The 26,467-nt window shown below is 38.8% G+C and overlaps 1 protein-coding gene across 1 annotated transcript in view; it reads left to right on the plus strand.

The window, feature by feature from the left end:
* CNTN5 (contactin 5) overlaps positions 1-26,467 on the plus strand; it is a 516,137-nt gene that overhangs the window by 461,349 nt on the left and 28,321 nt on the right. The window contains exons 16-18 of the mRNA XM_012801575.1: positions 4,047-4,117; positions 5,736-5,970; positions 16,495-16,604. Coding sequence (XP_012657029.1) covers positions 4,047-4,117; positions 5,736-5,970; positions 16,495-16,604 — 416 coding nt within the window. The remainder of the gene's footprint in view (positions 1-4,046; positions 4,118-5,735; positions 5,971-16,494; positions 16,605-26,467) is intronic.

Below are 26,467 nucleotides of genomic sequence, written 5' to 3' on the forward strand. Positions count from 1 at the left end.
TCGCCATTTTCCCTTTTTTAAATGTAAGTAGATAATAATATTAGGTAACATTTATTGATAGTTCTAGGCACAGTGATGAATAATTAGAAAATAACCTCAAAAAGTACAATTACTATCTCCATGAAGCAACTGAAAGACAGGAAATGCTCAGTTAGAATTATAGAATGAGATTCGAACCCAAATCTTACTCCCACCTTCACCATTTGTACATACCACTGATTTAGTCTTTTGATGAGAATAAAGGCATTATCTGAAAACTTTGGAAAATACTACTGACATTTTTTTTAATTTTTGAAATTCTTTGAATTTACCTCTTTCTATAAACTGAGTTTAAATGAAAATTAATTAAAATACTTATGTATTCCACACTTCAATTTGGGTAGAAAAAAATCATTTTATAAATGTCACTCCTGACCTCGGTGTTTACACTATAAACAACTCCCCCCCACCCCCCCACCCCCATTTGTATTCTGCTGCAACTTTAACCGTAAAGCTCCTAATTACATGGCCTGTCCCGGTCTCTAATAAAGCTGTATTATTTATTCAGCCATGTAAACATTTACCGCAATAGAAATTGGAAATTTTTCAGAGAAAAAGAAATTGGTAAACAATGTCATCATGTTCTCTTTGTTTAGATGAAAGGTAATCAGAGCACATCCTTCGTCTGACTCCCTTTGTTCATGCTACTCTATGTAGAGTTCTTCCACATTTGGCATGTTTAAACTAAGGAAGTACATTAGATTTTGGTCATACTGAGTGTTTATAAGAATTTTTCCAACGATCGAGATGGAAAGAGACAACAGTTTAGATTTCAACATTCCAGGGAAGACTTAAAAGAGCTAAGCATCTATAGCTCGTGGCAAAGTATCAATTACATTATCTGCCAACGGAAGAGCATTGCTCAGAAGGAAATTCGGAAGAATCAGAGTTCAACCTGCCAACCATGTGTGAAAACTTGCTTCTAAGCAAGTATGTTCATGACATTTATCTGTAGCTATCTGAGGGAGAAAGGGCCTCGCTGCTATATGCTAAATAGGATTTGTGCTAATTATATTGAAAATACATTTGGCTTTTAAGTAAATATATATTTTTCTGAACTCAATACACATTTTTTATGTATTTGATTACATTAACTTTATGCTTCTAAAAAGAATTATAGACCTTTTACAGCAAAATAGCTCTGAATGATTAAGTCAAAGCCCTCCATATCATTAATATGTTGTTTTATAAAGGGATGTCATTAAAATCAGTGGTCTCCAAAGCATTGACGTCAGGGGTAATAATTGTGTGCCACCAACTTGAAAAGGAAACGAATGTGCATGGGTTCCACAGATCTTCTGCATGTAATTCAGAAATTTAAGCCAATTAGAATTAAAATACCCAATCCAAACATTGTGCCCAGCTCAACAAAACTCACGTGCAGCTATTAAAGCCTTAAATTTGCTATTAGTAGTTCTTAGGGTATCTAGTAAGCTTTGTTTAAGTTTAAGAGTAGTTGTCTCTTATACACAATACTATTAAAACACAATGAACCATAAACCTCTTTCTGTGTGATTTACAGTAAAACTAGAGAAAAGGAAGATATTAAATTCTTCACATTAAGTTGACTATGGGCTATATTGTCTTGTAAAGAAACTAGCAACAGGAAGAAAACCTCAAAGACTAATTGTAAATACTAAATTTTACAGAATTTACTTGATTTATGGATAATTTGAGGTGGAAGTTGCCCACACAGACATGAATCAAATCATAATAAGCCTTCTTCTGCTTTCTTAGTTCCTCAAAGTGGAAATTTACACCAAAACATTAACCAGTTTTTATTTATTTTTTACTTAAAAAGTTATAGTTTTTGAAAGATCTAAATGTTTTCTACAAAATAAAAGCATTAATAGACCGAAACAATACCACCAAAGCTTCAAAGGTTTTGATTTCAAATATTTACTTATATTTCCTTCTGCTTGTATCTTTTAAAAGGCTTCCAGAGATGTCCACTAAATAGCCTACAACCTATTCTACAACTTTAATCTCAAATTTCTAAGCCCTCCACTTAAATGATGTTTTAGGGATGAACAAAGTAAAAAAGAATCTTTAATGCCTGATCTTTGTATAGAAACCCATGATCACAGAATGACCTCCTCAGAGAAGAGGATTCAAAGGTTTTATATTTAGGATATAAACTTTGTGCAATGTAGTAGACAGCATATTTGGTCTGTATATATTGCTCACAACGTTATTTAAATGCAAGTTGTCAGAAATAAATGTGAAAGGTATGTGTATGTATGTGTACACATTTTTTTACAAAAAGGTCCTAAGGAAAGACCTAATGGCATGATATCTACAAATCACCCTGCTTCCACTATTCATTTTACTATACACTGGTGGTCCCAATATTCTGAACTCTGAGAATAAGCATCAATGGCCTATTTGTAACCTTGGATTTTACTTATACAGTTACACCAGCTCCCTTCTTGTGTGGCTTACCCATACCATAGGCCAGAACATAAATTTAGAACTAATACTGTACATTAGACGTGGTGGTTTTCCAGCTATGGTGTCAGACATGACCTACTGATATGCTACAGGTTGTTACATGTAGCAACAATTATGGCTACTAAGAAAAAACTCATATGAATAAATGAGTCACTAGCTGGCCATATAAACTAGGGCATATTCACAGTTATTGTGCTAATAGAATTCATTTATTTTTCAGTTGAATTCTATGTGATTTCCTTGAATGAGAGACAAAAGGGTGTCCAACTCCATGTAATTCTGAGGGAATCCATAAGAATTAACCATATGTACAGATAATCTTCAGAATGTACATAGCTGTGAAAGAAAAAAGGATTAGTAGCTGCCGCTGAATAATCTTTATATTTGCAGTGGCTACATAGGCACAAGTAAGAGAAGAATTCAGTTGATGGAAAAAAGTGCCCAACGATACTGAAACTTGAACCCTGGCAAGGAAAGGTCATTTATTTCAATGTAGCCAATTATATATTCACAGGTTTTTCTCGTCTACCTCCCTAGCCCAAGGAGAATTTGTTTTTTTCCTTTCTGTAGTATATAAATTCCACTTCAGTTTTCCTGGTATATAAAATGCTGTGTGAGTATCTGCGAGTAATTAATAGCCTTTCATCCAAGTAGGTAATGTGCGGGAGTGGATTTATTGTTTATGAGTACATCAATATCGTTTAAAAACTATACACTACGATGGAAAGGCAACGCTGGAGTGTAAAATTGCTAATGCAGGCTCATCGCCTGGAAAATGATTTCTTTTAATAGTTTTCTTCATTTAACAGTTCTTCATTTGAAAATGTTCCCTTTCAACTGCAGATTTTGTGGTTCAGTGCAATGAAGAGGAAATTTATTCCTTTGACACGTTTATTCTTTTAATAGTTATTCATTTGAAAAAGTTTCACTGGGTGCCTATAAATTTTGCAGTTTTCAGAGAGATTCATCCTTGATAGTTTTTTTTAATATATTTATTCATTTAAGTAGATTCTCACCCCGTGGAATTGTTGCTGAGATTTCTTTAAACTGGAACTTCCTGGGGGTTCTGGAAACACAGTCATCCTAACCTTGACCTGTAGATTTTCTAGGGACTTACAAGGGTTGGCAAAGAGCATTTTGAGGAACAAAATATACCTGACTTTTAGGTTCTCACCTACGGTGCTAATTATGATTTAGGCATTGCTCCCATAGAGCGGATTCACAGGGCTAGATTGTGGGGGAAGTGGTCCTGAAAATCCAGGTGTCAAATTCTGCCACGTGGAGTGACAGCTGGGTATCTGTTTTAAATATTCCACTTTAAGATTTAGTACAAGTAGGCAGCACCTGTGGCTCAAGAAGTGGGACTCCAGTCCCATATACCAGGGGTCATGGGTTCAAACCCTGCCCTGGCCAAAACTGCAACCGTTCTAACTTCAAACAAACCTTTGACTTGCTTCAAAATCGTACCTAACTTCATGGGTCACGATGTGTTACTATTGTGAGGCAATGGCACAGAGCTGTTTATTCTCCTCACTCTGCACCATTTTCGTCCACAGTTCCAAAGACAGCGCCCACCAACGTAAGCGGAAGAAGCGGAAGGCGGCACGAGCTAGTCATTGCCTGGGAGGTGAGACGCCTGTACCCCCAGGTCAGAGCTGGTGAAGCTGAGAGCCTAGGGCTGCACTGACCGTGTCTGCTGCTGGCATGGGAGACGGGGCACACTTGTGTTTGAATGAGGTTTAGAACATGTTGACCGTGCGTGACCCTGACGAGTCCAGCCCAATGACATCTTCTCATTTTCACACCAAGGCCGGGTGACTTCTCTCCAAGTCAAAGCTATAGTTTCCTGTCATCTAGATTATCTCAGAATACAGTTTGAATAATTAAAACCCATCCTGTAACAAATTACTTCGGGTGCTTGTATGGCTTAGTTTGATATTTAATAGTTTTATGATTAAGTGGTCTCCGTGGTTTATTTGGGGTCTAAAACCAGTGGGGAGGGAGGAGTTAACAACTCCTGAATATACTGCACGTTACCTGCATTCCCTCCTCTTATAAATTAGAAACCTGCAGCACACTTTAAGAACCTTCCCTAATGTTCAGAAATGGGACTTTGATTACAAAATGGATATATACTTTTTTTGTCTGTTTCGTTGTATGGGCTCCAAAGTATCTTCTGTCAAAGGTGAAGAGTGGAGGTGAATGGGTGTGAGAATACACATGTTTTCCATGAAGTCACCTTCCTTTTTTGATGTTAAATAATACTATTATTGAATAGAACTATGCAGCTCACAGAACTCTGCCCTAGAATACAGAGGTGAGCATGTCTGTTAGAGAAAACAGAGCAAATCTCTAACAGTCTCTAAGACTGATGATACAATTTACGGGAAAACTTCTTTTACCAGAAAGAACTCTCTCATGAACACATCGCCTGTCCTATTCTCTTGTCCATTTTCCTTTTCTTCAACAAAGCATCATATCTTATTTTTGATGTTGTGTGGAGGTATCGCGTTCCCAATATTTAACTTTCACTGAGGTCAAATTGCCCTTCCCAATAATTATGAACCATAAAGAATATGTTTTCTTTCTTTTCCTACACTTGATACACAGTTTTCCTTTAAGTAAAAGTGCAAAAGAAAAAATATTTAACAAATCCTGACTGGGTATCTGCTATGGGTCAAGCACTGCGATAACTTTTCTCCTCTGAGTCCATCACAGTTACTCCTCTCTGGTGAGCAGTTGAGACCCATCTTGAACACATACCCAAGTCCAGTTTCCTCGCATGTTACTGAAGCACAAAGCAATTGAAAAGAAGACTAGAGGGAAGATCTTAACGTTATCTCCCAGATCTGTGGTGCAAAGGGCTCTGCAGGGCATTGCCAGCGACAAGATATTCCTGACCACCAGACCATATGACAGTTTTCTCCAAAGTGTTAAATGCTGATGTGGAATCCAAGGGCCTTCATTTCATATACGTGACTAATTGGAGCAAATTTGTTTCGCTTCGAGAGTTTTCGATTCTCTTGAGAGTTTTCTTGCATTCCATCTGACAAAATTTAATTTTTCATCTTTTAATGTTTTTAAGTTTCCCCAAACTTCCAAAGTGATTATACTATGATGACTTCCAATGTAGGATTTAAGACTCTCCTTTTCATAAATTATCCATTAAAAAAAATATTAAGGATTTAGAAGAAGTGAAGGGTTTTGTCAGTCTGCTGATAATTAATTGCATTTTTCTTCTTCAGCCAGTATCCGAAGAGTTTCAGAATGGGGAAGGCTTTGGCTATATTGTGGCTTTCAGACCCAATGGCACACGTGGCTGGAAGGAAAAAATGGTGACATCTTCTGAAGCTTCCAAATTCATTTATCGAGATGAAAGCGTCCCCCCTCTCACTCCCTTTGAAGTGAAGGTCGGCGTTTATAACAATAAAGGGGACGGCCCTTTCAGTCAAATCGTGGTCATCTGCTCAGCTGAAGGAGGTCAGTATCTCTATCTCTATTATTTTTATTTAGCACACTAATATTTTATTTTGTTACACACATAATGAAACATTGTTGCACACATATTAAAAATATAAATAATCCAGGCGGCACTCTCAGTGAGTAGGTCACCAGCCCCATATACTGAGGGTGGCGGTTTAAAACCCAGCCCTGGTCAAACTGCAACAAAAAATAACTGGGCATTATGGTGCCTGTGGTCCCAGCTACTCAGGAGGTTGACGCAAGAGGATCGCCTAAGCCCGGGAGTTGGAGGTTGCTATGAATTATATAATTATATAATATATAATATATATATAATCCAAAAAAGAAAATAAAAACTCACTCATAATCTCATTATAGTTGTCAAATATATTTTCCAAACTTTTTTCAAATTTTATTTTATAAAAAAATAACATTCCATCTATGTTGCTTTATATTTTTCAGTCCTTAACGATACGTGGCAAATATGTTTCTATGATAATAACAATATTAGTCATCCCTGAAGTGTATTCCAACGTTCGGATGTATATTTAAACAATCTTCTTTAGTTTGAAATTTAGATCATTTTATATTTTAACAATCTATATGTGAAATACATTTAAATAAAGACTCATTTATGTGGCTGATAAACATTTATGTCTAACACCATGCATAAACCATGGTACCGATAAAGAGTTTTCAGAGAGGGCTTTCTGTTGGAAGTTTTTTACACATGGCATTATTAAATCCTCACAGCATTCATGGTAATAGACCTTACTGCGTCCACTGTGCAGAAAGAGAAATTAACATTCAAAAAGTTAAAGAACTTGCTAAAAGTTATACAAACTCGGCATGGTGGTGGCGCATGCCTATAGTCCTGCTACTCAAGAGGCTGAGCCTGGGGGTCCCTTGAAAAATCCCAGGAGTTGTAGGCTGTAGTGTGTGATGACTGCACCTGTGACTAGCCAGTGCCTTGGTGACATAGTGAGACCCTGTCTGTACAAGAAAAACAAAAAGCTTACACAGTTTGTCCAGCTTGTAATCGAGAATAGAATCCAGGTCTGTCTAGCCATTAAATCCCTGACTTTCCTATGACATGCCGCCTTCGTATGTATGGTCTCATGAATTCTCATGTAAGTATGAATAGTGTGAGGTAGTACCTGGTCTGCAGCACACCTGTTTTACAGATGAGTAAACTCAACAGCCATGACTTACCCATGGTGCACTCACTAGGTGATGAAGCTGAAGTGTGACCCCAGCTTCTTAAATCTAAATATTATGTTGTTTCAAATTTTAATACATAAGTAAAATTTTCTGAGTGAGAAAAAACACGGCAGATTTAGCCCCTGGAGTTAGCTTTTCTGTTATGGGGTCAGATAAGAACCACCGACTCAAATTAGAATTTCATAAAGGAGTCTTTTATTAACCGCAGGGCTGTCTCAGCAAAGTCTGAAGCAGACTAAGTGAGAGAGCATTGAGGGGTCTGAAGCTGGGGCTTTTCTAGTCTGAAAGTTGGCAGAGGACAAACAGGTGGGCTGAGAGTTGGCAAAAAAAGCAAAAAGAAAGTTGGCAAAAGAAGCAAAAAGCGAGCACGGGTCACGATGACCTCTTCCGCAGAAGCGAACCTTGCGATTTAGCCGATTAGCGGACGGGTGACATAAAGGTCACATCAAGCAGATCTGGCAGTTAGTGAGTAAGTCAAACATTTGTCACATTACCTAGCTTGTTAGCCCGCATCATAACAGCACTGAGCTTGTTAGCTCTCATTTTGTTTTGTTCCGGCCTGATCTAAGACCGATCTAAGAGTAAGGACGGTACTTGGCATCATTTCAGTTACCTCGTTTTCCCCTTCCACCTCCCCGGGGTGGGGTGTGGAGTTGGGAGGCCCTTGAGAGGCCGCCGGCATCCATCATATGGGGGTCATGAGGCAGCTGGCACCCGGCCGGCTGCAGGCACACATCTCATTTTCCACTTAGTCCTTTTTCTCTTTAAGTGCAGAATTTCAATTGACCCTGCAAGTAAAAAATAAGTTAATTAATTAAATTTAAAAAGTGATTACATTCCCTAAATTTACAAATGACGAGAAGTGTTCTATCAAAGGCAGCACTCGTTTGGCTTAACTCATAATTTTAAACTAGCATATGTTTATAATTCACAAAAGCTATGTTTAAAATTTGTGAATTATAAACATATATTTATACAATACAAACTGACCCTGTACCTCCTTTGTGTCTTCGTATGTGACTCGCATAGCTCCTGAGAGCTATTGTGGAGCTGTGAGCTTCTTGGGGGGTGGGGGGGTGTAAAGAAAGTCATTTAAATATCAAAGAAGGAAGAAAGCATTTGACATAGTTTATGATATAGTTACGTAAGATGTAATTTTTCAATAAAAAGTTGCCTTGTCTGTGTATAATTTGAGCCACATTTGAAGCAGAAGCAGCAGTTACAAGAATGACCAGGAAAATGAAGAATCATCAGATAATAACAAGGAATCTCAGGCATTCCCATGAGCTCCCCGTGCACCCAGAATCTCAGATATCGGATGTGTTTTCAGACACGGCCATGTACCATATCACTTATATTGTCTAATTTGAAGTTGGAATCTCAAGACGCAATCTACTTTTCAGAAAATTAAGTCTCAGAGAGGTTAAGTAACATGCTCAAATTCAGACAATGAGCGACAGAGTTTAAGTAACAACCGTAAAAATCAGAGCAGAGACTTTGACTGGGACTGTGTAACTCCCAAGCATAAGCTGCAACCACTGCCTGACACTGCCTTATCAGGAATGTCAACAACCATGATATTTGGCATTATTTCTTACTCCAAAGATCAGGAAGTGCATATTCTTTTTATTTTAAACTGCCTCAGCCTAATTATCAATCACACAGACCGAAAGGTCAAGTGCAAGATGAATTGGAGAGGTCTGTGACATGCTTCGTGTGTTAACATGGGTGCTATCTTTAAAGAGGCCAGCTCTGCAGGGTGTCAGCCTCTGCTTTGAAATTAACTTATAGCAACCACCACAAGCTTTTGTTGTTCTTTTTCTTTATTTTTTACTTTTGTGCTTCCTTAAACTTGAAACAGCTTGGCTTTGAAGTTTTCTATTCGAGGCTACATAGGAAATATGTGTATTTTCTTTCAAAGACATTAAGGTTGTTGCTGTAACATATTTCATAGTAACACTTCATTTATTTTAGTAGATCGAAATAGGAAATACAGGCAAATTAAATATGGATAGATTCTGCCTTTGTTCTGACAACAAAATTCAAGCATGTATTTGGCATTTGTTCACTAATTAAATTGACAAAATTAGACCTTTATGGGAAAATATGAGTAAAGTGGTAGTGTCTTTAAATTGTGTCAACCAAGAAAGTCAGGGAAAAGGAGAGCAATTGCCTCGAGCCAGCAAAGCCTGAGCTTAAGTCTGATCACATAGACAAGGTGACATCGGGCACTTATTCACCTGACTCTCAGCTCCCCTACTTTAAAAATAAAGGTCTCAGCTTGGCGCCCATAGCTCAGTGGTTACGGCACCAGCCACATGCACCGGGGCTGGTGGGTTCAAGCCTGGCCCAGGCCTGCTAAACAACAATGACAACTGCAACAACAACAATAACAAAAAATAGCCAGACATTGTGGTGGGCACCTCTAGTCCAGGCTACTTGAGAGGCTGAGGCAAGAGAATCACTTAAGCCCAAGATTTTGAGCTTGCTGTAAGCTGTGACACCATAGCACTCTGCAGAGGGTGACATAGTGGGACTCTGTGTCAAAAATAAAAAAAAAGTAAAGGTCTCAAAACCAAACTTCTCTGGAGGCCTTCATTAATCTAAAATTGAAATTCTGACCCTGTTTCCAATATTCTAAAATATCCTTTTAAGCAACTGTCCCAGATTAGGTAGCAATAATAGACCAACTTTTGCTATATGATAGAAAGAGGAAACAAATATTATAAATATCACTTGGAAAATCACTTGAAAAGAAGTAAACATTTCAAAGATTAAACCATTTCTAAAAGGAGCAAGGCCTATAATGAACTCATAAAAGCACATATCCTGCTCACGACAGTCAGGCTCCTCTCCCCACGTCTGCAGATGTTGGCACAGACTCACCGTGTGCCTTTGGTCATTACACTCCTGCCCCATACTCCACTAATCTGATTGAAGTTGTACTTCTCCATAAGACAAATCCCACTTTCTTATTCTTCCGTTAACCCAGTTCACTTGTTTAGCACCTGGAAATCCCTCTGTATTCTTAGAGGTAGTAAAGAACCAGAGCCGTGAGGGCACCTTTCTATTTCTGCTCCTGGGCTTGTTTACTCCTCTTCATTCCAAGAACACTTGCTACACGCCTTGAGCACCTTTCATAGCTGACACCAAGCAGGAAAGGAAAAACATGTCCAATGCAGCCACCAGAATTTATATTATTTGGAGGGAAGCACAGAACAGAAAGACTTAAAAGGCAAACCTTGCAATACGACTTCTCACCTATTTCACTCTGAAATGTCGATTATGGACGACAGTCACAATCAGAGCTCACTTGTGGAAGTGTTCGCATGCATTCCCTATCCCCAGATCACCTTCCTTTCCTCTCAAGGAAGCCTCGTAGAATGTAAATGAGAATTACATTATTATAGGGGAAACTTCAAATCTACCTGTTATTATAAGAAAGCATCATTTATAAGTATTGACATTGGTAAATAAATGACTTGGGGTGACTTTGATTCTCAGAACTCTGAGGTTAACTATTGCCCTAGAGCACAGTCAGAAAAGTTCCACATGGTTCTTCTGCTGACACCCTCAAGCCTTGGAAACTTTTTTCCAATGTTTCCATAATGGAAGTAACCCAGAAAGTAACATCTTGCATAAAGCCTGAAAGGAAAGGGGTTTGCCTGCCAGGGCTTCCACGGACCTCTACGTATATCAAATATCTGTACCCTCGAAACCAAGCAAGGATTCTGTGCATTTCTAATCCTGATTAGAATTTAGACTTCTATGCTACAGCATAATCCCATATAATACCCTCCTTTTGAAAACAGTTCCAATTTTTTAAAAAGAATAGCCAAGTTTTAACATAAGTGATATTAAAACGCATAGTAAAACTGATAAAAAAAAATGATTTTTTTTCAAGATGAAAAGTCAAATAAGCTTTTACTCCCACATTTCTGGAAATACTTAATATTCTTATACCCATTTCCACTTAGTTCTTATATCTTTGAAAATGAAAAGAACCAGATCATTCAATTATGACTTATAGAAAAACAAAATGAAAATTGATATAGGTTAATTATACTTGTAAGTTGAAAGATTTATTGATTCGTGAGGTGCTTTATCCTTTTCTAGTTTTCTTAGCTTTGGCTTTGTTTGGAAAAAGTATTCTGCTTTTATTTTTATTAAGCCTAAAAGTCTCCTTATTTGCATAAAATGATATACAATTATCCCCTTGCAAGTGGAGCCGCCACAGCTCAAATTAAAACCCAACATTGATAAGGTGTTATTCTCCAGATATATTTTTAGCTGAAACCAAGCTCAGTGGGATTTATATGAACTTGGAAATTAATAAATTGGCATATTAGTTATAAAATGCAAGGAATAATTTCCTGTCTTTGCCAGATGATCTATTTGGATTAGTGCTTGTAAAAGTTCAACTACAGCTGTCTGCACTGAATTTTTAAATAATGAAACCATAACCCTTCTCCCAAGGAGTTTATTAAACTGTCCTTTGATTAATGCTGTTGCTCTCCCCTCCTGGGAAGTCAGATGTATAATCAATATTACAAGCACATCCCCCCATATTACATGGAGAACTCCAGCTGCTAGGTCATTTAATACAAATGTATCATCTAAATTCATGATCATAGGAATGCTGTTCAAATTTTTTAATCTAACAGAAACAAATCTATCAATCATCCTGCCCACTTCATATCCCAAGATTAGAGTGAAGGAGTTAGCGTGGCCTAATTAATATTATCATAACAAGAAAAAAGATCTTTCTAAGTTTTTGAGCCTACTAGACATAATAATATTAATGTAGTCTCAGAAACAATTCCGTGAACTTTCATCAGATTATCAGAGTGTAATAGACAGGAGTTAAGAGTGGCAGAAAACATCCTCAAATTAGAGACACATTTCAGAGATGCCTAAAGGAATATGACAGGACCTCTGAAGAGCAGTGCAGCTGTGGTCCAAAGTCACCAGGAATCTATGGTATGGGAATCGAGGGAATTAAATGTGACCGTGGAAGTCTAGGTGGTTTCTGGCAAGACTCAGAAGTAGAAAGTCCAAGTAGGGAGGCCAATGTCAATGCTCTGGAGAGAAGTTAGTTGTGGAGGGGAAGAAGGAAAAAAGAACGGAAAGGAATCAGGTGCATAGCACAGGCAGAAGCACAGAAGCAGAATGGTGTGGCCAGGACCTGACTGCCGTGCTCAGATCCCCCCACCAGCATCAAGCCACTGCAGGATCCAGGGCAAGTTCCCTAACCTCACGTCCCTTCTTTGTATTTCTATAAAGCTATAAATATGGTGACAGTGATAATAGGTCTATTGGGAGGACTGATTAGTGTGTGTAAAGAACCAAGATCAGGGCTTGGAACACAGCAGACTCTCTCTCTTCATGGCAGTTACTACTACTTTGAGTTATTCTCTCATCTATTTTGTTTTTCCCTTTTTTGCTTGTTTGTTTCTAACTTTATTCTACCCATTTCTCTGTTAGTTATTTGGAAGCAATTTAGACAGCAAAAGAGTGAACTGCACGTTTTCATTGTGCCTCATAATTGACTCTGTAAGAGGGAAAATGAGCTAGCTGCTTCCTTGGTGTCAGTTTAAAAACAGAGAAAAACACTTCAGACCTGAACTCTAGTTGAGCTCTTTCAGAGCCAAAATTGTAGTTTGGATAAATCAACCTTTGTACATGTGACTTTTCCCATCTGCAAAATGAGAGCATAGATTTAAAATATAGGTCCACAACTACAAAACCTGTAAGGGTGAGGTAAGAAATATAAATAAGTACTTTCCATGTGAGACAATAGGGAGTGGTGGGGACTTTGACCAACTGAGAAGCACATGCCTTGACGGATGGAGTCAACTGCTAATCCTCATTGCCAGCGCTTAAGAATTCAGGCTTGGTATCTTCCTTTTGTTTTTTAAAAAAAGCAAGAAATTCCTATTTTTAAATGTTGGCTTAAATTAATTTAACACATTATGTGGACCAACAAAACATGAATAAAGCCACACTGCCCATCCATTTCTGGATTTTGATCCACGTGATTTCTTTTTTTTTCTTTTATTAAATCATAGCTGTGTACATTAATGCAATCATAGGGTACAATGTGCTGGTTTTATATACAATTTGAAATGTTTTCATCAAACTGGTTAACATAGCCTTCACAGTATTTTCTTAGTTATTGTGTTAAGACATTTATATTCTACACCTAGTAAATTTCACATGTACCCTTGTAAGATGCACCGTAGGTGAGGTCCCACCAATCACCCTCCCTCCACCCATCCTCCCCCTTCCTCTCCTCTCCCTCTCCCCCTTCTCCTTCTTCTTGGGCTATAATTGGGTTATAGCTTTCATAAGAAAGCTATAAATTGGTTTCATTAGCAAGACTACATTGGATACTTTTTCTTCCATTCTTGAGATACTTTGCTAAGAAGAATATGTTCTAGCTCCATCCATTTAAACATATAAGAGGTAAACTCTCCATCTGTCTTTAAGGCTGCATAATATGCCAAGGAATCCAAGTGATTTCTAAGTCCTTTCTAGCTATGACCTTCCACCATTCATTACAATGGGACACCCAAAGAGAACAGTGAGCTCCAACCCAGACTAGATCTTCTATGACCCAGTCTGTTCCTCCTGTCTGCAGACAGATTTCTGATCCTCTAGTAAATGTTCACTCCACTATAAACAGGACACACTAACACTTACGGAACAAACTGAGGTCGCTTTTTTCGCATGTTGAAATCTCTAAGGCAGATCAGCATGATCTGCTTTTGATACCATTCAGATTCAGAAGGTGAAATAAATTAAAATGACTCTTTAGTTCTTGTTTGATTCATTCGCCGGCATCAAATTATGTGCATCTATAGTGTGCAGGCCCCAAAATGCAACTGTGAAATGTCTGATTTGAAATCCTCAGAGTTTCTAAATAGAAATTAAAGCACTTGTTTGGAAAGTAGGTTTCTGAACATTTTTCATTTACTTTAATTTCTTTTAACTTCCTCTCTGAGAAATACTTAAACATGTACATTACTACCAAGAGCTGATAGAGAAATAATCCCTTTCTTTAGAGATAAAGAGAGAGAGTGAGGCCACTACCCAACCACATGCTTTGTACTCCTGAAATTATTTATCCCCCTGTAACCTTCTTTGACAAAGATGTAATTGCTTCAGCTATATAAAGGCTGAAAGGAGGCATTTGGTACACAAGTCTCTGCAATGCATTTATTCTAAAGAGAAGCAAAACCACTACCGAATAGCACATGATATCCAAAATGCAGCTTCCTCTGAAATAAATTATATCCTAAATTCTAGAGATCAAATTTAGAAACTTGAAATGCATCAGCACTTCCTTTCATTTACTTGAAAAATCAAGAATTTTAACTCCTCTTAAATAGTCATGTGGGAAAATGTCTGTTGCAAGACTGTTAATCAGAATTTTAGAATAAAGTAGAACTAGAAGCATTTGCCAGAAGGCATTTTTTTTAAAACCAGGTAGATGCACAAATACTAGGCAGTTGGAATGTGGTATAAATAAGACAAAGCACTAAGCAAAAAGAAATAACAAAATATTCAAAGGGTAACAAAGGAGAAATCACTATTTATACCGTGGCAGGAAATAATGCCAGCTTTTGTGTAAAAATTAATGGGAATTTGCCAAAGAGCTTAGAGATGACACAATTAATTACAGCGTGTGATTTTAACGAAGCCTTGACCAAAATAAAGTCAGTTTTTGGTATAAACATGCACCTTTGAAAAAGCATTTTGTGGGCTTCCTTTGCAACAGCAGCAGGATAGATGTTTCTGACTGATGTTTTTTCATTAGTAATCCACAAAACATTCCAGGTGCATGAGTGACTGTCTCCTATTAGAAAGGGAAAGGGGTCGGGGAAGGGCTTGAACTCCCGCAGTGTCTGCCTTTTACCAACCTTATTTAGAACTCTTTGGTATACGGTTCTTTGAATCTAAAAATTAAAAATAAAAAAATTCAAACAGATTGATCTGAACTCTTATTGGTGATATGGGGTTTGTATCAAAGTCTCTACACTTTTTTATAGAGTAGATTTTTTTTTATAGATTTTGTACAGAACTATTTGAACTAATATATGGCCTTTATTCTGCCATTTCATTTAACGTGTGTTTGTGACACCGTATTTATGATTCAGCCATGTCAAAGCTAGAAATATTTTGTTCCTCACAAGGAATGTGACCTCAAGTGCACTTCCTGATGGATGCCAGTCAGACATTGTGTGAAAGGTCACCAAGTGTAGAAACAAATGAAAATGGTTTTGAGCAAGAGCGCTGAGACCTTTGGGGACTGTGCTTTTCCACCGGCACCTGCCTCAAAAGTCAGTGCGTGCCTTTTAAATATCAGGATTCGTAACATGTTCTTTATACAATCACGGAAATGCGGTTTGTGGTTGGCACGACAAAATATATCTAAGGAAAGTTAGAGCCTATTTATGCCTACACAGGATAAAAATTACTAATAATAGGACATTTTGTGAATGAAAATTTTAAGTGCCACGCACAGCACTGAACATTTTGTATGTATTATTCTACTTAAAACTAACCTTAAAAATCTGTGCGATAAGTTATTTTCATTATGTCATACTACAGATAAGGGAGGCTCAGAGAAAAGTGAAACAACTTATCTAAATAAGGTAAATGAATATCTAAATACTATTTTAAAGGCAAAAAACACAACAGCAGTAACTAAAAAGCCAAGCCTGACTTTAAAAATAATGCCCATTTTTTAAACATTATGCTAGACCGGAGGTTGAAGTCAGATAATTTAAATTCTCCAGGCTGGGCACGGTGGCTCACGCCTGTAATCCTAGCACTCCTGGAGGATGACGCAGGTGAATTGCCCTGACCAGTCTGAGCAAGAGTGAGACCTCGTCTTTAAAAAATAGCCAAGCATTGTGGCAGGTGACTGTAGTCCTAGCTACTTGGGAGGCTGAAGCAAGAGGATCTTGAGCCCAAGAGTTTGTGGTTGCTGTGAGGTATGATGACACTGCATTCTACAGGGGGCAACAAAGTGAGACTCTGTCTCAAAAATAAATAAATAAATAAATTCTCCAGAAATATCCTAGCCAATCAAGAGATAAAAATTTTTGTAACTTGCAAGGTATTGATGAGAATTTACCCAAGTATAGAAATACAAAACAGTCCTTTTTTATCTTGCTGTGTTTTCATAGTGACCATGGAAATTCACTTCAAACCTGAGATGGAAGGAAGTTAACACCTGACGTGTTCAGGTGCAGCATTTTGACGGATGTAACTTGTTATAATTATGGTTTATTATTTTCGCTTTTCTTTATACAGAACCCAGTGCTGCTCCCACAGATGTCAAAGCCACAGGTGTGTCTGTGTCAGAGATTCTTGTAGCATGGAAACACGTGAAAGAGAGTCTGGGAAGGCCACAGGGATTTGAGGTATGAACAGAATCACTGGAAACAGGCCATGTCATTCATGCTGGCTCTATACTCTGCTGAGAGACGTCTCAGTGACACTGCAACAGAATTGTATTCCTCTGAAATTGTGTTCTTTGTTAAAGGAGCTGAGAACACCACGTTTGACTGACATGTATTAAGCTGTCCATTAGGCTTATGGGTACAATAGTTGCCACAGCACTATGTAAAGATTAAAAAGGGAGAGAGAGAGATGAAAATAGAGTTTTAGATAAAATCAGAAGCTACCGGTAGACTTGTCATGGTATCCAATTATTAGCAGTTAAAAAAATGTTTTTGTGTCTTTCTTTCTAATAATTTGATGTACAAAAACAAGTTTTCCTTTTATAATTTCTTGGCAGGTCTTATCTCCAATATCAAATTCTCAAACTCTGCTTGAAACCTACTGATCTGTACAGTATCTATTTATTCAGTTGAGGTTTTGTTCCTTAAATTTCTAAACATAATTATTCTGTCCTTATAATGGTGAACATTTCCTATCAATTTAGTGACTTCAGTGAAATTTTAGCCTCCGCAGGGACTAGAGATGGGGACTACTCTGTGGACATGAACATTCCTTGATAACAAGATCTCTGCCTCTCCTAAGGTTCTTGTTCTTATTCTTGCCTTTCTTGGCCAGTTAGGGATAGGAATTAGGGGAATAATTTTTAAAAGATCAAAAAAAAATTAGCATCTTACCCAAGACCACACTTGCATTTAACATTTTTACTTTTTACTTTTCTTCTGCCTCAATTGCCACTAAGAGAAAAGTCATCTTACTTTGTGAATAATCTATTATAGGACCTGTACCAACATGATTTCCAAGCTGAAGCATATTTTTTATTCTATTTGAGATTTCAAATAATGCCTGATAACCATTTCCTTAACATGCATCTAGCATTAGATAATGATGACTGCAGTAAGAATTTATGCACTTCATTAGTATAGCAAGAACCACTGGTAAGAAACCGTTCCCTACCTATATAATATCGTGAACTTGTTTCTACAATCTTTCTTCAGTTCATCCTTTGAGGTGATAATTTAGTGTGTATCTCCTCGTGAATGCACGTTTATTTGATGGATATTCCTGTTTCTCTCTCTCTGTCCTTCAGGAGCCATGTCTGTTCATAAGGTAAATCCAAGCAAGTGGTGGTACATATTTGGCCCATGACAGGCCATAGTGCCTATTTGTGGAATGAATGAATGAATGTGCTTTGCAGTCAACCCCTTTTTATACAGCTGTGGAGACACTGTGGTAATCTGCCCAGTCCCCTTCACTGGGCCAATGTCCCATCCCCAGCTGCTTTGAGTGTTGACTGCTGTGGTTCTCAGCTTCCCCTCTGGAGAATTGCCCTACATAAGGGGAACAACATTTCTTGAAAAGTTAGCTCCTCAACATTTAGGCAGTCCATGAACAATGGCTGACAGACATTGGTCCCTTGTCTCAAGGGAGAAACTTGATGGTGATGTTTATGCTGCACAGCTTTTGCCGTGTGCATCAGGCCAAGGCCAGGTTCCCTGGGACCACACTTTCTCAGCTCCCTCACCTTCCACCTTCTGTATTTCTCCCTTTTGTATAGATTTCACTTGCAAGCATTCTCACAATAAATCACACATAGCCAAATTCCTATCTAAATCTCTGCTTTTGAGCACCCCAACCTAATACAACTACATAAGTGAATATTCACTTTGAACCTCTGAGTCACAATATCTGGAGACACGTCCCCTGTGTGCTTACTCTCAGAAAGCCACAGAGTATAATCTGGTATGCAGAAAAGTGCGGGTGTAGGCTCCTGTTTATCCATATGATGCTTCCTTCACATAGCCAGTCATCCCGAACCACTTTCATTACCCACCATAGTGGAGTGAAATTCACGTAACCACCATGACTTGTCGTATTGACATGGCTCTGTGAGGTCCTGCAAAGATCACACAAGATTTAGATTCATGCACAATTTTTCTCTTCCTAAACATAAATCATGCATTCATTAATTCAACAAATATTCACAAAGGCCCACTAAATACCAGACACTGAGCTAAATGCCAGGGACAGATCAATGAGAAAAATGAGTCCTTGAGCTTGTGAAGCTGGTACTGTAGGAGGAAAGGCACATGGTGGACAAGCTGACAGATGACTTGAGCTGATGACAAATGCTGGGCAGAAAACAGAATGGGGCAGGAAGGTAGAGTGAGCGAGGCTACTCTGTTAGAGAGCGTGAGAAGTCACTTTTCTGAAGTGCTGACGCGTGAGTGAAGATGTGACTAAATGAGAGAGAGGCCGAGAGCACAGAGGCCGAGTCCCTGAACGAGAGCACAGAGGCCGAGTCCCTGAAGGAAGCATATGGTGGACATTTTCAAATAACAGGACGCAATGATTGAGGCACAGAAGCCAGGAGCATGCAGGGCCGGACGGGTAGCAGGATGACAGAGTCATTGTCAGAACAAGGACCAGCTCACGTGGGGCCTCAAGAACCATGGAAAGACATTTAGCTTCATCCTAACATAAAGTATTATTATTCAAGTCATTAAAGTATTTTAATAGCATCAAGTCAAGAGCTCACATATTTAAAAGCCTCTTTTGCTCTAGAAGTTACAGAATAGACTACAAGGAGGACCACAGGGAGAACAGCAGACAGGCAGTTGTTTCGACCTCGGTGACAATGTGCTTGCTTTTGACTAGCGTGGTAGCAGTGGAGTTTCTCAGAAGTCGGCCTTTTAGGATATATTCTGAAAGGGGTGGTACCTGTGGCTCAGTGGGTAGGGCATTGGCCCCTTATACTGAGGGTGGTGGGTTCAAACCTGGCCCCAGACAAACTGCAACAAAAAATATCTGGGCATTGTGGCATGTGCCTGTATTCCCAGCTCCTCGGGAAGCTGAGGCAAGAGAATCACCTAAGCCTAAGAGCTGGAGGTTGCTGTGAGCTGTGAGGCCATGGCACTCTGCTGAGGGTGACAGAGTGAGACTCTGTCTCTTAAAAAAAAAAAAATATATATATATATATATATTCTGAATGGAAGTATGACAAGATTTGGTAATGAATTGGAAATAAGCCATAAAAGAGATGGAAATCAAAAGTAATTCCAAAGTTTTTGACCCAAGGAATAGGGTAAGTGGCATTGCCATTCCAAGAGATGAGGAACTCCCAAAGAAGACTGGGTTTTAGAGTAAAAATCAAGGATTCTGTTTGAATCTGTTAAATGTATAAATTTATTTTTAAAAAGAATTTTCATTCAAGTCTTGTCTTAAGAAAAAGATGGGCTAAAGAGCTATAACTAAGGAAAATCATCAGCATGTAAGTGATTTTTACGAGTATGCCAGTGGAGGTCACTGAATATTGATAAACAGGATAGCTGAGCACTGAGTGCTGTGGAAAGAAGAGCAGCTGGTCAGAGAAATGAAGAAGGAGGTGACGAAGAAATTCAGAAGCCAAGGGAAGAATTTCAGGACAGAGAAACTGCTGAGTGCAGTCAAATGCTGCTGAGAAGTTCAGCAGGATGAGACCTGAGATGGGCCAGATGCTGCAGCAATGGGAGATCCCGCAAGCTGCCGAGAGAAGTTCTATGGAGTGCTGACAGTCGGGGCCTGGCTGGAAGTTAAGATCACGGTTACTCGAGAGTGGCCCATGTATATCATAATGCTTTCACTGAAGCTATTTCATCCAAAATGCCAAGTTACTACAAATAAAAATGGAATACGTTTAAGAACATAAAATTAATAGAATAAATCAAATTCTGAAGCAGTCATCACAATGACCACATGTTTGATTTTCAAAAAAATCAACAGGAATACTGAGAATTGCTTTTACACATAAAACAGGACAGAATCCTTGGAACAGGAACAGGAACAATTATACTATTTTATGGTGCATTTATATATTATAATTTAAAAAATATGGTATCTTATAACCAGAGAAAAATTAATGTCTTGTTAATTGAGAAATTAAATAATAATTTTTATAAACAGAAAATAATCCAGTGGACAAATGTGATATTAACTTTTTCTAAACTAAAATATATTCAACAAGAACTATTTTTGATTTCTACTGTCTTATAACTGGACGGTTGCATGTAGACTTAAGACTGGGTGTGACGTCTACACAGTTTATCATCACCTCTCCACCCTCTCTTCCCTGAACCCTTTTCCTTTTAAAGATACCTCTGTTGTAGCCATCATTCCAACTTCTGCAATGTCTGAAAGGACAAGTTACTGGAAAGGCACTAACTGTACACAGTTTTTTTTTGTTGTTTTTTTTTGTTTGTTTGTTTTTTTGAGACAGAGCCTCAAGCTGTCCCCCTGGGTAGAGTGCCGTGGCATCACAGCTCACAGCAACCTCCAACTCCTGGGCTCAAGCGAGTCTCCTGCCTCCGCCTCCCAAGTAGCTGGGACCACAGGCGCCCGCCACAACGCCCGGCTATTTTTTGGTTGCAGCCGTCATTGTTGTTTGGCGGGTCCAGGCTGGGGATTCGAACCCACCACCTTAGGTGTACGTTGCTGGCGCCCTAGCCGGTTGAGCTATAGACGCCGAGCCTGTACACAGTTTTAAAAACAGAGAAGTCAGTGTTTTCTTTCAGCCGTCCCTTTATTTTTTCCTGAATTGGAATGTAATAAGATAGATACAGTTCTGCTGTTATGAATGGTCCGTGCTAATGGTGGAAGACAAATAAAAAACAAACAAGCAGGGCAGCGCCTGTGGCTCAAAAGGGTAGGGCACCAGTCCCATATGCTGGAGGTGACGGGTTCAAACCCAGCCTCGGCCAAAAATAAATAAATAAATAAACAAGCAAACCAACAAGTAAGACAAACTCAAATAACAATGCAGGCAGAAGGTCAAAGGTAGAACAAACTCGGAACAGAAAGAAGCTGAGTGCTGGACTCCGGGGAGCGATGGTATACGTGGAGTTAAAAGTAGTCAGAGACTTAGGTAGAGACAAGATTCACTGAAATAGATGATGGAGGAGTTTGTATTCTATTCCAATTGTTGTAGAAAGCCACTGATGCAATGTAAAGTCAGGGAGTTCAAGTTAGAAGGTTATTACAGTAATACAAGCAGGACATTATGATGCCTTAGAGGAAGGCATAGGATGTGGTGGGAGAGGAGTGGACGTACTTTAGAGGCAGGCCGGGGAGGCTTTGCTAACTGGTGTGATCCTGGGGGAGGAGGGGTGATTTCCAAATCTCTGTTTAGTCAAATGGGTAAACTGGGCCATTTTTTTAAAAAAATGATAGGAACTGAACAAAAAACAGCATTTAAAGTGAGAAATCAAATTCCGCTTGACCAAATTAAATTTGAGATGCATGTTAGTAATCTAAGAGGAAAGAAAAAAGAAATCTAAGAGGGTGAGTTAGGTCGGCAATAGGTTATGCAGGTGTGGAGTCCAGCTGAGAGACCAGGGCTGAGGAGACGGGGGCAGCATTTAGAGCCCTGTGGTTAGTGAAGGAACCTAAGGGTAAAATTTCAAGAAGACAGGAGAGAAGAAATGAGGCGATGAGAAGGGTCATGTGGGTCATTTAGCAAAAGAGGAGGAATCAGGATGGAGACAGGCTAGGGGAGATCTGTTTGGTGGAAGGAAACCCAGGTATGAATCAAAGTTTAAAAAGTTCATCAAAAAGAAGTATGCCTAATTCTACAAAGAGATCCAGGGAGATGAAGGCAGAAAAGTGTGTGGGAGGTTTAGAGGTCATTGGTGATCTGAAGAGAACTTGAATAGTCAAATGAGGAATCAATATCCCTACCTTGTCACTTAGCAACCTGAGGCTGTAGACATTTAACGCCCTAAATAATACCCTAAAGTCTAAACAACAATTAGTGACATCAATCTCGGAAGAGGAAACCTCAATTTAGAGCTCGCAGCCCCTCAAGACTGTTATTTGAAGTGGAATTGTCTAAATTTGGGGCTGGGGTCTCAAGTGCTTAGATATTCAAGAGAATCACAATTCTCCAAAGTTGGTATCAGAAATAGTTAAGAGCAAAAGTCAACATCTGAACATATAATATTTTTGCACTAAAAATTATCGTGTGTCTAACCAACACAGAAAATTATTTTAGCCTGATCCAAAATCAGTTAAGAGAAGTCAAGCTGAGACTTTGACGTGAGAAGTTTCCCTTGAGGTACCAGGTCTAACAGGGAGGTAAATGAGAAGAAATCGTTTCTGAAGTCACAAACACAAATGTATTTCCTTCTAGAATATGCTTCCTATCAAGTGCAGACTCAGATTCCACTGTGCTATGGATGACTGTATGTCTGCTCTACAGAGAGGTACTAACTAAGCATCACACCTCAGTGCATTCTCCTTAATAAATAATACAAGGTGGACTTAGTTATGACTCCTTTAATTGACATCTTTGTATCTTCTTTCCTGCTAAACCAGGGGAAGCTGTGCCTGAGCAAGGGTGGTTTAGAGACGAGATGGACATCAAGGGCAGGGAAGTCTCCAAGGCTCTCGTGTCCTGGCTTGACCTTCCCCAGCCAGGTCTCCGTGACTCTTCTCCCTCTCCGGTTCCGATTATGATTCTAACTGTAGGTGCTCCTGATGTGGGTATAGCCTGACTCTGATAGTAACCCTGGGGGTGGAAGTCAAATTTTTTGATATCATATGCCCCGATCTCTCTTTCCTTATGTTTTACCGGAATCTTATTTATTATTTGTTCATTTGTTTATTCAACTATTATTTATTGAGTGCCTGCTGTGTTTTAGTGCAGGTCTCAGGCTACAGCAGTTCTCAACCTGTGGGTTATGACCCACAGGAAATGTATTAAAGGACCGTGGCATTAGGAAGGTTGAGAACTACTGGGCTAAAACAATAAGTAAAGTAGAGTGCCTGCCCTAACAGAGTCACAGTCTATCAAGGGAGAACTACTTCTATGTTCTTGCCTTTTGTTTTACTCCTAAACTGAGGTCTCAACCCCCAGTCCTCCGGCTCCTTTTGCTGGTGACTTGGTTTTGCCAGTCTCCTCCCTGGTCCAGCCCTGCAGGGCAGCAGGAAGGATCTCAGTGGGAGGTGTCCCCCCATACCATCTATACCCACTTACATTTGCCATTTCTACCTTTCACAGGGAAGCTTTCATTACATCATAATTGGCTTTAGAAATACTGAGTTTTGGCTTAAACTTATTTTATCTGCAACCAACTCAATTGTTATTTGAAATGGAATTGTCTAAATTTTGGGCCAGGATCTCAAGTGCTTAGATAGTCATGAGAATCACAACTCTCCAAAGTTGATATCAGAAATAGTTAAGAGCAAACCTCAACGTCTGAACATGTACTATTTTTGCACTAAAAATTATAGCAAGCAATTAAGTATAGCAATTGACTAATTGCTTCAGCTAATAGAATGGCCGTGGCAATTAAGATGGTAAGAACATGCAGAAAGACAAGAATGATGCCAACCCCTACCACCCAGACTTGGGTGAGGTGGCTTGAGGACATTTTAGCAATATTAGTTCTTTCTGCTCCTGAGTGGATGGGTATTGCTAAGTGTACAGTTAGGCTGGATGAGAACTCAATTGTGGGAAAAAGGTCTTTCTAACAAGCTTTCAAGAGTGCTTTCTCTAAGGACAGCGTTAGTGACCCTCTGAATATATAAAAACAGTAATGTAGACATCAATCCATCTAATTACATTTTTACAAATATTCGGAAATTCTCTTAGAACCACCCATTTGAGAATTGTTGTGACTTACATGGAAGTAACTTGAGATTTTACAACTCTAGACACTAAATGGAGGCAGCGTTGACGTTGGGATATGTGAAATTTCCAGCTTATGATATGCAGCATGATTGAAAATTGAAAGTAAGCTGTATTTATTGAGCAACTTTGACTCATGAATAACCATGACTGTCCCATCTGGATTGCCATCGCTGTCACCAGCCCACGCAAGTAAATTATTAGGTTCACTTTTGAATTTATGAACCCATAAGCATTACGTGTCCTGTGAATGGTAATCCCTGAATCCTTGAGCAGAGTCCCTCAAGCTTTTCAGAGTATAAAAGCATTTTTATGTTATGCAAATTCAGTGCAGATGCCTGTCTGGCAAAAAAGGAAGAATTAAAGATAAAGGCCAAATTTCATAATCCTTTCTCTGGTTTTTCCAGACCAGAAATAAGGATGGAGTAAATTGTGATAATGGAAGTTTGGATGATTTATTTTTTATTCCTTTAAGCAGTAAGCATTTATTAAGTATCAGGCACCTGGAAAGGTAGAAATTGATAAATCAAGGCCTTGCCCTCAAAGTGCTCCTGGCTTCATACTAAGGAAGGTTTACAGGAAATTTAAGTAAACAAAAGGAAGCACATCAGAGTGAGACAATTCTTACCCCAGGGTCCAGCATCCTCGCCCCCTGAAGAAACGTCAGGGAGAACAAATTCACACCAGCACCCCATATGGGTGTAAGACTCTCCATTTACCTGCTTCTGTCCTGAACATGTCCTCAATTTCCCTAAATAAAATAAGCCAAATCAATAAGATAGTTTTAAACTATCAATAAGAAAATTTTATTCCTAAATAAAATAAGCCAATCAATAAGATAGTTTTATTTAGTGAATGAAAGGAAAAATTTTTTTCACAAGACATAGTTTTTTTAAATACTATGTATGGTCTATGTTCTGACCGTGGAACAGAGTTTCTCATGATAACCAAGTTTACAGTGTTTATATTTATTCTGACCTTTTGATGAAAGAATTAACTGTATTTTTTTATAGCTGGACTTATTTTAACAGTAAGCAGCAATGTATTTCTGTAGCAGGAGAAAAGCACTCCAGGTCCTAGCGTACTGTCCAGTTGTAAACTTTATTATGCCTACAGTAAAGAAGATATGAAAGACAGAACAACCTATCCCATTTTACAACTCTCAGTAAAAGACATCCCTGCAACTCCTTTTCTTGAGCTACCTGCAAGACTTGCATGTGTTCATAATAAACCTCCGAGAGGACGTATAACTCAGTTCATCTCATGTCACTAAAGCCAGTTCCACTGTTGATTGTGCTGAAAAGACACAAGTTGTGTTTGGCTCTGCAAAATAACAGGGGAGCCAGTTAAGGAGAGAAGGGACAAGATTGTTGTTATTCTTTATTTTATGATCTGACTTTAATTATCAGAGCTGGAGACCAAAACAAACAGGCCTCACTGCTGTCTGACAATAACTCATGACAGGCAAGTTGCATTTAATTTATACAGCAGGGGAATGAAGTGGGTGTGAGAGAGAGAGAGAGAGGGAAATAAAGAGCGAACGAGAAAAAAATAAAACTTCAGATGTATGTCAAGAGGAAAAAAGAAACCAAAATTAAATCAGTCACCAAAAAGCTAAAACAAAGACTGTGTTATTTTCCATATGGTGTGTGGGTAGCAGTTGTTTACAGATCCTTTCTGGATTTTTATTATGAGTATATAAAAATAAAAATATAAAAACTAAGAAGTGAGAAAAGCTGAGATTTCTTTTTTTCTTTTCTGAAATTCTGTCACTCTGATTTAAACCAAACAGCTCCCTTTCCCCTGTCACGAGGTGTCCTTACCCGGTTGTTCTCATAGACTGTGAGGGGAACTAGAACTGGTCTTTCAAAAATCAGCAGCACAAAGGAAAACCGAAGAGGTAGTGTTTCAGTTGCTCCACTTGTTTCTCTCCTTGTCCAACTGAAAAGAAACTAGTTATTGTTTTTTTCACAAAGCAACTAATTCCTCCGTTCCTGTTTTATTTCATTTGCTTGGAGACACCTTGCTGCTGAGCTGGTTCACCAGTATAGGCTGAGGATGCCCTGCAGCTGTGTCCGTCAGGGATGGGGGCCTGTCCTGCACCTGTGTCCGTCAGGGGTGGGGGCCTGTCCTGCACCTGTGTCCGTCAGGGGTGGGGGCCTG

This window comes from Otolemur garnettii, unplaced genomic scaffold (assembly GCF_000181295.1).
Source record: "Otolemur garnettii isolate 467f Iridium unplaced genomic scaffold, OtoGar3 scaffold00001, whole genome shotgun sequence".
Taxonomy (NCBI): Eukaryota; Metazoa; Chordata; class Mammalia; order Primates; family Galagidae; genus Otolemur; species Otolemur garnettii.